Raw genomic sequence first — 10332 nt, 5'->3', positions numbered from 1 at the left:
ACCCTTGGCCTCTCGTCTTTCTTCCTGTCTTTCTTCCCAAGCATTCTCAGCACTCAACTCTCCTCAGGAGTAGTCACGAGTCCTGGATCCAAGCAATCGATCCACCGTATGGCTGGAAGTTCTACAGGTTCATATCCACCCATCCTCATGCTCGTCCGGAACGCTTGGCTCACCAGATATGCACAGTTACAGGCACACTCCAAGTGGTCGGCTTGCTTATTCTCGCTTATTACACTTGCTCGTCACCCACCTGGACGCAAAGCTTGAACGCATACGCTCTGGCTCACATTAGTGCGCTGCTAGCTCTACAAATGAAGGCGAAAGGCATTGAAGGGTTACGCGAGCATCCCAGGCCGGAGGATATTTAGAAAGCACTTGTCGGAATATCCAGGGTAATTGGTATTATCAGCCATAATTATAAGATGGGAAATAATATTGCCAGCCACATATTGTTAATGGAATCAACAGCCACTATCAATAAGGATGGGTTATCTACTAAGGGAATAACTACGGCGCAGCGTTGTATAATAGGGTAAATTAAAGGGTGGCTAGGAGCGAGCACGAGCCAGGAAGATTTTAAATTCATCTATGGTGGTCACTTAACCGTATCCATGAGCTTAAAATGAGCCCGTCCACGTACCTAGGTACATTACTAGCGCTGTCTTACTACCTAGGTAGTATTGTCCTTAACTTAAATGGTATGAACAACAATGTAGCCGATGGGTCGCGCCATCTCAGCCTAGCTAGACCTTAAGGCTGGGCTGGGCTGGGCTTAGATGAGGGGAGCTAAGATTCAATGGGTTTATCACTTATACAGGCAGTAAGCGAAGGAGAGTAGGAGAGCATGAAGTATTGACCGGGGCTATTTGCTAGGTCAAATGAGACCAATTGATTCGCATGGGACTCTGGTTAATACTTTCTCACCATATTTGCTCTCTGGTTGATACCTTTCTCTTCTGGATATTTACTCCGCCGCGTACCTATCGCAGGTCGTGTTCATCATGGCGAACAATGTCCCGTTCTACGAGAAGGCTGCGATCAACAACAGCATAGGCAGGAGGCTTAAAGATCTACCACATGGACAAGAAGATGTAGAAGTACGAGCCGGTGCCGCGGTCCGCGATCATGAATCTGATCATGCTCAAGTTCGTCTCCCTCTGCATCGCCATTGCAACTCCTCGGTCGAGGACTCGAGGACGTCCCTGCCCATCGCCCTGTACTCGCTCTTCCGCAAGAACGTGAACAAGATTACGGCCGGCATCGTCTACGACGTCGCGAGCAGCGACTCGGAGCGGGTTTCCGCCCCAGAGGTTGGTCGCCGCCTTCCACGCGATGTCGCCCTCGCTCGTGCACACGCCCGAGTACGGGATGTCGTACGTCCTCTCGCTGAGGCCCGTTAAGATGACCCTGACCCTATACGGGGAGACCATCGCGGAGAAGATAAAGGAGTCGCAGACCGGCGTGATCGACTATGAGAAGCTGAAGGAGAGGGCATACACGATCAGGGACATGTGAACGTGCGTGATCGAAAACACAGGCGTCCGTATCACAACAACGAACGACTACAAGAACAGCTACATGATAACGCTCGCCAACAAGAGCACGGAGATGTTGCTACGCACGGACATGTCCAAGAACCTGATCAAGTACGACGGAGAGGGTGGACCCGGGTTCACGTGGCTCTACGCGTGCGTGCGGGACCCCCTCGATGACGACGTCCATGGACGTCCACTGGTTCAGGAGCCAGTTCTTGTCCGCGCCCGTCATCACGACGTCGAAGTACAGCCTGGACCTGCCCGTCTTCTGGTCCCCCTTCGCGGTCCCGAGCCCTATCGCGTACTCGACCGTCTTGATGATCCCGAGGTAGGCGCTGGGCTTGGCGACGGTCGTGCCGCTATCGTCGTCGTCGAGGTACCTGCGGTACGGGTCCTTGATGCTGGTGTCGCCCGCGCTGGTGACGTTGAGCCTTGTCTTCAATGCGGCCGAGATCATCTCGAGGTCCTTCTGGTTCCACTGGGCTTGTTCACCTGCGCGCCTATGTTCGAGCCCGAGACGACGGGACCGCGCTGAGGTTCTGGTTCACGGGTCCGCCCATCGGCACGCCCGGCTGCTGGATCGTCTGCGACTGCTGGAACGGCACCCCCTGCGCCTGGAACGGCGAGTATGTGGACGCGCCCTGGTACCTGCGGCTGGACGAACGGCTGTTGCTGTGCGAACACCAGCAGCATGCCCTGCGGGACGCTCTGCGGGGCCCCCTGCTGCTGTGCCTGGCTGTGCGTGGTCGTCTGCTAGTTCTATGGCACAACGGGGTTCTGCTGCGACTCCCCCATCATGTTCGTGACCGGGTACCCCTGGTTCGGCGTCACCGTGACCGAGGACGGGTTCGACCTACCTCAGCTTGTCGAGTGGGTTCTTGGACGCGGGCTTGGTCTTGGTTGGCGTCTCCTGCGGGGTCGTGTCCCTCTGCGCGGCCGGGCTTGCGCTCTGCTGCCTGTTCACGTACTCCTGCTCCTACGCGTTCTCATGGCCTCCATCATGCTGGTGTTCAGCTCGTGCTTGTCGTTGACGATCTTGGTTAGGGCGGCGTTGCTCATGTTGATCAGGTACTACTCCGTCTTGCTATGGGGGAGGCGATCGTGGTCCGGTAGTGTGTGCGTGCGGTTAAGGCCCCGGGGCGCTTGGGCTCATGTTGAGAGCGTGCAGCTGTCCGTCAAGGCGATCGAGCTGAGGTCCGCGGTCGGGATTTTGTAGCGCTACTAGTCCACGATTGCGTTCGCATATACGGTCGTCGTCGCGTAGGTCCTCTCGTGTTGGACCGCGAGCGCGTGCAAGGAGGCGTCGGTCTACGTGTCCCTGTACGTCGTCTAGAAGAACATCTCGGGCACCGGCCCGGACCTGACCGTGTCTGCCTCCAACAGCTTGATCGCGCAGTGGGGCCTGAGGGTGGAGTTGATCATCTTCCTGTTCGAGACCGGGTGCGTTGTTCCCGTCCATGACGTCGGATAGATCCCCGTAGATGATCGCGTGGTCGCCCATGTTCGAGATGGTGCGCATGATCCTGTACTCGATCGGCCTGAGGGAGACGTTGAGGGCGGTGTTCAGGACGTCGTCCCAGACCGTGACCTCGCTGTCACACAGCCTGCAGACGACGAGGTGGACGAGGTTCGTCGGCGCTGCCATGTACGCGATGGTATCCGGACAAGAGCGACCCCCCCTCCCCTTGTTGATATTCTTCCTTAATCTGTCTTTCAGACTGATCTTAGACCCCGATTGCGTGTTGAGACCATTATCAACGTTTCGTCATCCATTCGACCTGATCTCGACTCAGACAAGGAAATCCAGTGCTCCCGAAACCTCGCCAAAGTGTACCGGTATCTGTTGAGTGTGAAAAGACAGTCGCGATGACGTTCGGGGGTCGGAGGTCGACCGGATCGACGTATCTGAGTGGCTCCATCTATACTATACCAAATAAGGTCTGGTGCATGCTCAGCTACTACACTGCAACTTCGCGGTTTTTATTTTGGACATTTAACAATCTATAAGCAATGCCACTCCTGTCATTGCAGCCCTCTCAAGAAATGTGTTCAGCTGCTGCTACGCGAATCCCCGGAAGACTAATAGCTGGAAAGCTTTGGAAAGTTAAAAATGCTAATGCTTACTGACGTAGGTTATCGCAGTATATAAGGAAGACATCAATTCATTTACTCGCTAAATAAAGGTGATCGTTTTATCCCAAATCTAATAGTTATGACTTCCTCTATGCTATAAATTTAAAGACATTCTTAGCCTTTAAACTGTAATTTTAGGACTGCTGTTCTGGAAGCAAGTCCTAAATCTTTATTAATAAAAGCTATATTATTTATAGACCTTAATAAGGTTAAGTATTTAGTGGGTAAAGGGGCTAAGATTTAAAATTATCTTAATAATTTTTATTATAAAAATAATTATTTGCTGATATGCTGATGCCTTAAAAGTAGTCCAGTTTAAAACATTTAGGGATTGGGGTATATGTTGGCAATGTGAGGTGTGTGCAGGTGTGAGCGCATCAGGGCGCGTAAAAAAGCAGCCGGGGATGTTGGTTCGGGCTGCCCGGTGGCCAGGATTGGGGCCGGTCACAGAAACGGCAGCAGAACGGGGGTTGGACCGGGTCGGACACACCGATGCTAGCAGTAACACCCAGTCAATTAGAGCCGTTCTGTTTCAAGTTGACAACAACACATAACTATTCTTTCGTAGTATAGTGGTTAGTATGCAAGCTTGTCATCGCCCATCCAGGAAGCAGCAACGCTTGAGACCCGGGTTCAATTCCCGGCGAGAGAGAAGAGATTGCATCGTTTTTTGGACAATTCTTTTTTGAGCTTGGTAGGTCGGCAAACTCTGCTTCGCATCCGCCCCGAGATGTGAGGGTTTTTTTGGCGGCTCTAAAAAGTGGGCCCGACGGATGGCCTGGCCCGCTAGCTTGCGGCCCATCCCCGGGCATGTAAACCGGTACCTAGTGCACTGTAGCCAAGTACCTAGGTGTAGGTACCCACTGTTGCATGCAAGTCGAGCTGGGCGAGCTAGCCGAAATGTGAGTGTACCCAGCTACCCTGCTACTTCACTTCCCAATTCGGACGGGGACAGGCAGCTATCACGTCTCCAGCTTCACGAACGGGAGTGAATGATGCACGGTAGCCAGGTGAAAAGCTCAGTTTATGCCTTGGTAAGCTGCAACACCTGCAACACTTCACTGCCAGCATGTAGCCACCTGGCTGGTTGGGAACGCTCGCCGCCTACCACACAACGCTTCCGGCACACTAAACAAACAACCCGCCTCGAAGCAAGGACTGCTGCTACACCATGTCTGCGGACGTGCCCCTGGTGGACAAAGAGGCCTTTTATTCCCAGCTTGGCTGGCTTGATGCGACATCAGGCAGCGAAGATGAAGCATCTCGAGAGGATCGCAAATTGCGTGATAGAAACCGAAAGTTCTTCCAACAGGCACTCCCCAAGGACAAGACCACCAGCACCAGCGGCCGTAAGCCAACCACGGACCCAATCTCGACAGCCGACGAGAGCCAGACAAGAGTCTCAAGGCGGTCCAACACCGCACCGACGCCGCACTCTGCTCGCTCCACCGGTACCGTCATCAAGGCTACGCCTGGTGGTTTAGACAGCAGCAAGCAAGCCAACAGGCAGCACCTCACAGTCAGCACTTCGTTCGTCGAAGATACACCCCGCCAGGAGCCTCGTTCATCAGCCGTCGCTAAGCTGAGGCGAAGCGCGACAAACCCGTCATCTCTATCATCAAACGCTTTATCCTTTCAGCCCGTTCCAGGCTCTACTATGGGTTCCCGCAAGCGTAAGCATGAAGCGGGGATCCCTCTGAGTGATCAGATCCTCAGAGGGTTGCGATTCTTCTACATTCCAGGAGATCGAAAAAACCCCGTACGGAGACATCGTATGGATCTCGCCGGGAAGTACGGTGCGGTAGTCACCTCAGTACTCACAGACGCCACACATGTCATTGTTGATGACAACCTAACCTTCGATCACATCAAGGACAGGGTGGCTTCCATCATGGATCAAGACCAGCCCTTGATAGTTCGAGAACACTGGCCACTCCACAGTATTGAAGAGAAACGGCTCCTCCCGACAACATCATCGTGGTATCGCGTCGTCCCACCCCCGAAGACCACAGACTTGTCCATCCCCGCGGCACCTACTACTGAAGAACCTGCCAAAGAGTCATTGGAGGTCAAGGCCGCCCGCAATGATCCCAACAGACAGGATCATGATCCACATCGTACCCCTTCGCAAAGTGAGAATTCCTCAGCACCGCAGTACGGGAGCCACTCTGAGATCGGAATGGGGACGAACGCGGCACATGTTACTATTCCATCCTCACAGCCCTCTTCTGGGGATGGAGCGTCTCGTGCTTGCCCCAAGAGCAACCATCCAGCTGGCCACGACTATGGAGACGCTCTATCACGACTGATTGAGGATGTGCAGAAGAACTACAAGGACCTTCCCTCAATCGAAGGCGACGATGACAAGGAGTCAGACGACAAGAACTGCGATGACACCTCGGAGAGTGAGTCAGAAGGAAAGAAACCAGCAAAACGCCCCAAGAAGTCGAAGGCATCAAAGCCCAGAGTTGAAGACAACTTTGTTTGTAGCAGAGGTGGTACGGTTGACAAGTCCGGGGGGCCAAATGCCAGGACAATCGCGGTCTTGCAGCAAATGCTCGACTATTACATCAATACGAACGACCATTTCCGTGTTATAGCTTATCGCAGAGGCATCAATACCCTGTCCAGGCAACCCGAGAAAGTAACCACTGCCGAAGAAGCAATCCTGCTTCCTTTCATCGGGGAAAGACTCAGCAGTAAGATCGAGGAGATTGTCAACACCGACCGCCTTCAACGCCTGGAGCACGCACAAAATGACCCAACGAGCAAGGTCTTCCAGCTCTTCCTGTGCATCTATGGCGTCGGCCCCTCTATAGCTAATCAGTGGATTGCGCAGGGCTTCCGGACCCTCAACGACTTGCGGCGACATGTCCCGCTCACCCCGAATCAGCGAATTGGCATCGAGCACTGCCAGGACCTCAACACGCGCATCCCCCGTGCCGAGGTCAAGGAACTCGGCGACTACGTCAAGGACGAAGCGGCCCGGATCGACAAGGACGTCGAGCTCCTCATCGGCGGCAGCTATCGCAGGGGGGCGGACACCAGCGGGGACATCGACTTCATAATCACCAAGGCGGGCACCAAGTCGAGCGAGGAGCTCACTCCGTTCCTGGATCTGCTGGTATTCAATCTGACGAAGAAGGGCTTCCTCACGGCCGAGCTGGCCTCGCACAACTCACGAGGCTCCAGCCGTCAGAAGAACGGGGATGGTTCCAAGTGGCATGGCTGTTGTGTTCTCCCACGCGTCGCCGGCTCGGAGGGCGACAATGATGGGCACAGGCCGTGGAGACGTATTGATCTCCTGCTAGTGTACGTTTCACCTTCTTCCTACCACGAGTACCCATCTCGACCATTTAATAGCCTTCTTGGGAATCACCATGTAATGCTTCGTAACATAACGTTAACTATCACAGTCCTGAGACCGAGTATGGTGCCGCATTGATCTACTTCACGGGCAATGACATCTTCAACCGAAGCATGAGGCTGCTGGCGTCGAAGAAGAAGATGAGGCTGAACCAGCGCGGACTTTACAAGGACGTGATGAGGGGCATCAAGAGGGAGAAGCTGACCGAGGGAGAGCTCGTCGAAGGCAAGAGTGAGAAGAGGATCTTTGAAATCCTCGGCGTCAAGTGGAGAGGGCCGCACGAACGGTGGTGTTAGAGCGGGCAGCCCTGGAAGATTCAAGGATTACGGTTGACGCATTTGATACCCGGGGAAGGAATACGGCGTTTCGGTATCGAATTTTTTGGTCCATTGGATGAGTAGAGTCAGAACGGACATACAGATCCGAGGGAGTTGATTGATCGGATGGAGTCTAGTCTCAACGCAGCTGTCTACTCAGAAGGAAAACGAAAGAGACAATTCAGTATCGGAAAGCAAGTGCCAGTAGGGTTCACATGAGTAGACCCAGTAGTTGTCGAGTGACCTCAGAAACATTGATATTGTTTTTCGAGAGGAGTGTCCCCGACTCAAATTGGTTGGGAGTATGTAATAAGCTTTCTGGAGACACAAATTGATATTGAATACTTTCAGTCCTCAACGAGTATTGGTTAAGAAGTATTCTTGATGGTCGACACTCCGGCATCCTTCTGAGAAGGTCAGGCTTTTGGAGTTGAGGCTCTAACCCTGGTTTTGCAAGATGGCCTAGGCCCCTGTAGCCTGTAGATCACAACGCGCTGCAGGGACCCGAGTTGAAGCACCCTTGCAGACTCGTCAAACCACCAGGGAAGTCGGTGTAGTGCCCGGACAGGCCAGTTGCCCCAACCTGGCTAGTCCCATTTTATTCTGCCAGCCAAAAACCTTTGCAAAAATCAGAACGTCCCTGGATCGAGGGTGCCCCGCTGCTATCAACTTCGATGCCCAAGAACGTGCCTACATTTTTGAGTGTCAACACCACATTCCCCTTCACGACGGCCCAACCCAGAGCCCGCAACCTACATCCTTTCCTCCAAGCCACTTAGACTTAATCCCCCAATACAGTCATCAACATCATGGCGTCTGGAGAAAAGATGGACATCGAGAAGGCTGAGCTGCAGCTCAAGGAAATGGCCCATTCTGAGCAGCACTACTTCAACAGGTGAGCACCGGTCGCGACGAGTGGTCTTGCGACGTGGCGCTCCACGTGCGTGCACATAATATAGTTGCTAATCTTGGCTTGTGCAGTTACAACCACCATGGTATGCCAAACAGAATGAAACTGCCTCACCCTGTATTGAAACTCGAATCGCTAACAGGCTTTATAACAATAAAGGCATTCACGAGGAGATGCTGGTATGTGCAAAGCCCAACAGACACACACGGCCGATAGAAACCCAGGGCTATAGGTGCTGACTTTGCTCGTGCACAGAAAGATGAAGTGCGGACCCGCTCCTATATGAATGCGATTGTGCAGAACAAGCACCTCTTCAAGGACAAGGTTGTGCTCGATGTTGGATGTGGCACCGGTATTCTATCCATGTAAGACACCTTTGTCTCTCGCGAAACCGGGGCTTAATGCATGCTCCGGAGCGAGAGAGAGCGTGCAGAGCCGGCTGTCAGACTCTCATCCCGAGAATACTGACCTTCTCCCCCAGGTTCGCTGTTAAGGCCGGCGCAAAACATGTCATTGGCGTCGACATGTCCACCATCATCTTCAAGGCCCGTGAGATCGTCGAGGTCAACGGCATGTCCGACAAAATCACGCTCCTCCAGGGTAAAATGGAGGAGATCCACGACCAGATGCCTTTCAAGAAGGTCGACATCATCATCTCTGAGTGGATGGGCTATTTCCTCCTCTACGAGTCCATGCTCGACACCGTCCTGTACGCCCGCGACAAGTACCTGAACCCGAACGGCCTCATATTCCCCGACAAGGCTACCATTTTTGTTGCTGGTATCGAGGACGGAGACTACAAGGATGAGAAGATTGGCTGTGAGTGAAAGAAAGCAAAATAACAGAAGAAAAAAAAAAAAGACCGTCCCGCGAGGGAACGTGTGCACTGGAGATTGGGAAGATACTAAACAAGTGCCGTTTAGTCTGGGACAACGTCTACGGATTCGACTACAGCCCGCTGAAGGCGACCGCCCTGACGGAGCCGCTCGTCGACACGGTCGAGATGAAGGCTGTGGTGACGGACCCGGCCAGCGTGCTCACGCTCGACCTGTACAAGTGCACGACGGCCGACCTGGCCTACAGCGTGCCCTTCGACCTCAACGCCCGGCGCGACGACTTCGTGCACGCGCTCGTCGCGTGGTTCGACATCGAGTTCACGGCGTGCCACAAGACGGTCGCCTTCTCCACCGGCCCCCACACAAAGTACACGCACTGGAAGCAAACCGTGCTTTACCTCAAGGACGTCCTGACCGTCCAGCAGGGCGAGACCATCCGCTCCTCCATGACCTGCAAGCCCAACGACAAGAACAGGAGGGACCTCGACATCGAGCTCAGCTACAAGCTCGAGACGACCGACGCCACGCGGGCGGCCGAGGGCAGCTGCACGTACAAGATGTGCTAAGCCGTGAGGCGCTGACGCACCCTCGTGTGTGCTCGTCTCGGCGCAGGAAGTGCGGCAAGTGCCCACCTCGACACGGACTGGTAATCTTCTGAGACTGCCGCACCCCACTCTACACCTGTTGGTCGCAGCGGTGGGGTCCGGCTGGATTACGCGGGCATGGTCAGTCACGGTGGGAAATAGCTGCAAGCAGGACGCTGCGTATCGCGCGCCTGTAGGTGAAACAGACTCATCTTAACTGCAAAACGGCGGGGGGGAGACCCTCGGGTCACTGTGAAGAGCAGACGAGGCCACCAGGGGCTTCCCCCTTAAATGGCCGTGCCAATGGCTCGGGGCTCTAGTAGTGGTGGCAGACGGACGGAGAAAGGGTGGGAGGGAAAGGGCAGGGCGGACAGGAGTCTCTTCTCCATTCCAAGCCTTCTCACTGACCATGGGAAGGCTTGATTTATTTGCATACATATGATCGGTTGGTGGTGTAAACAAAAAGAGGCACGCCGCGCCTACGTGTTATTTCAGATAAGACACTACAAGATGCAGATTCGCAGGCTGGATCTTTGGCTAGAGCCAGGATGGGAGAGTGGTGGCCGCCTGAAAATGCAATACAACACATCCCTTACCAACTCTGGGTATTTTGCTGAGGGGTTGTAGATACAACAAAGTGATGGGCAATA

The 10332-nt window shown here is 54.0% G+C and overlaps 3 protein-coding genes and 1 non-coding gene across 4 annotated transcripts; 3 read left to right on the top strand and 1 right to left on the bottom strand.

Annotated features, from left to right (window-relative positions):
• Positions 1-1001: 1001 nt before the first annotated feature.
• On the top strand, positions 1002-1515 carry INS49_008374 (uncharacterized protein; the record flags this gene model as incomplete). The annotated part of the gene is made up of 2 exons (XM_043169117.1): positions 1002-1310; positions 1363-1515. 2 exons carry the CDS (start codon positions 1002-1004, stop codon positions 1513-1515), a joined length of 462 nt encoding a protein of 153 aa, XP_043026797.1.
• A 99-nt stretch (positions 1516-1614) lies between these two features.
• Positions 1615-3180, bottom strand: INS49_008373 (uncharacterized protein; the record flags this gene model as incomplete). The annotated part of the gene is made up of 4 exons (XM_043169116.1): positions 1615-2013; positions 2063-2207; positions 2393-2511; positions 2896-3180. The coding sequence occupies 4 exons, from the start codon at positions 3178-3180 to the stop codon at positions 1615-1617; spliced, it is 948 nt and encodes a 315-aa protein (XP_043026796.1).
• A 1046-nt stretch (positions 3181-4226) lies between these two features.
• INS49_008372 lies at positions 4227-4320 on the top strand. The gene has a single exon. It is a non-coding gene; the product is annotated as a tRNA-Asp (tRNA).
• Positions 4321-4839: 519 nt separating this feature from the next.
• Positions 4840-9664, top strand: INS49_008371 (uncharacterized protein; the record flags this gene model as incomplete). The annotated part of the gene is made up of 8 exons (XM_043169115.1): positions 4840-6980; positions 7085-7326; positions 8151-8247; positions 8334-8347; positions 8422-8441; positions 8518-8627; positions 8744-9081; positions 9186-9664. 8 exons carry the CDS (start codon positions 4840-4842, stop codon positions 9662-9664), a joined length of 3441 nt encoding a protein of 1146 aa, XP_043026795.1.
• Positions 9665-10332: the final 668 nt, after the last annotated feature.

The sequence above is a fragment of the Diaporthe citri genome (genome assembly GCF_014595645.1).
Source record: "Diaporthe citri strain NFHF-8-4 chromosome Unknown scaffold_3, whole genome shotgun sequence".
Classification (NCBI taxonomy): domain Eukaryota; kingdom Fungi; phylum Ascomycota; class Sordariomycetes; order Diaporthales; family Diaporthaceae; genus Diaporthe; species Diaporthe citri.
This window is presented reverse-complemented; position numbering and strand designations above follow the sequence as displayed.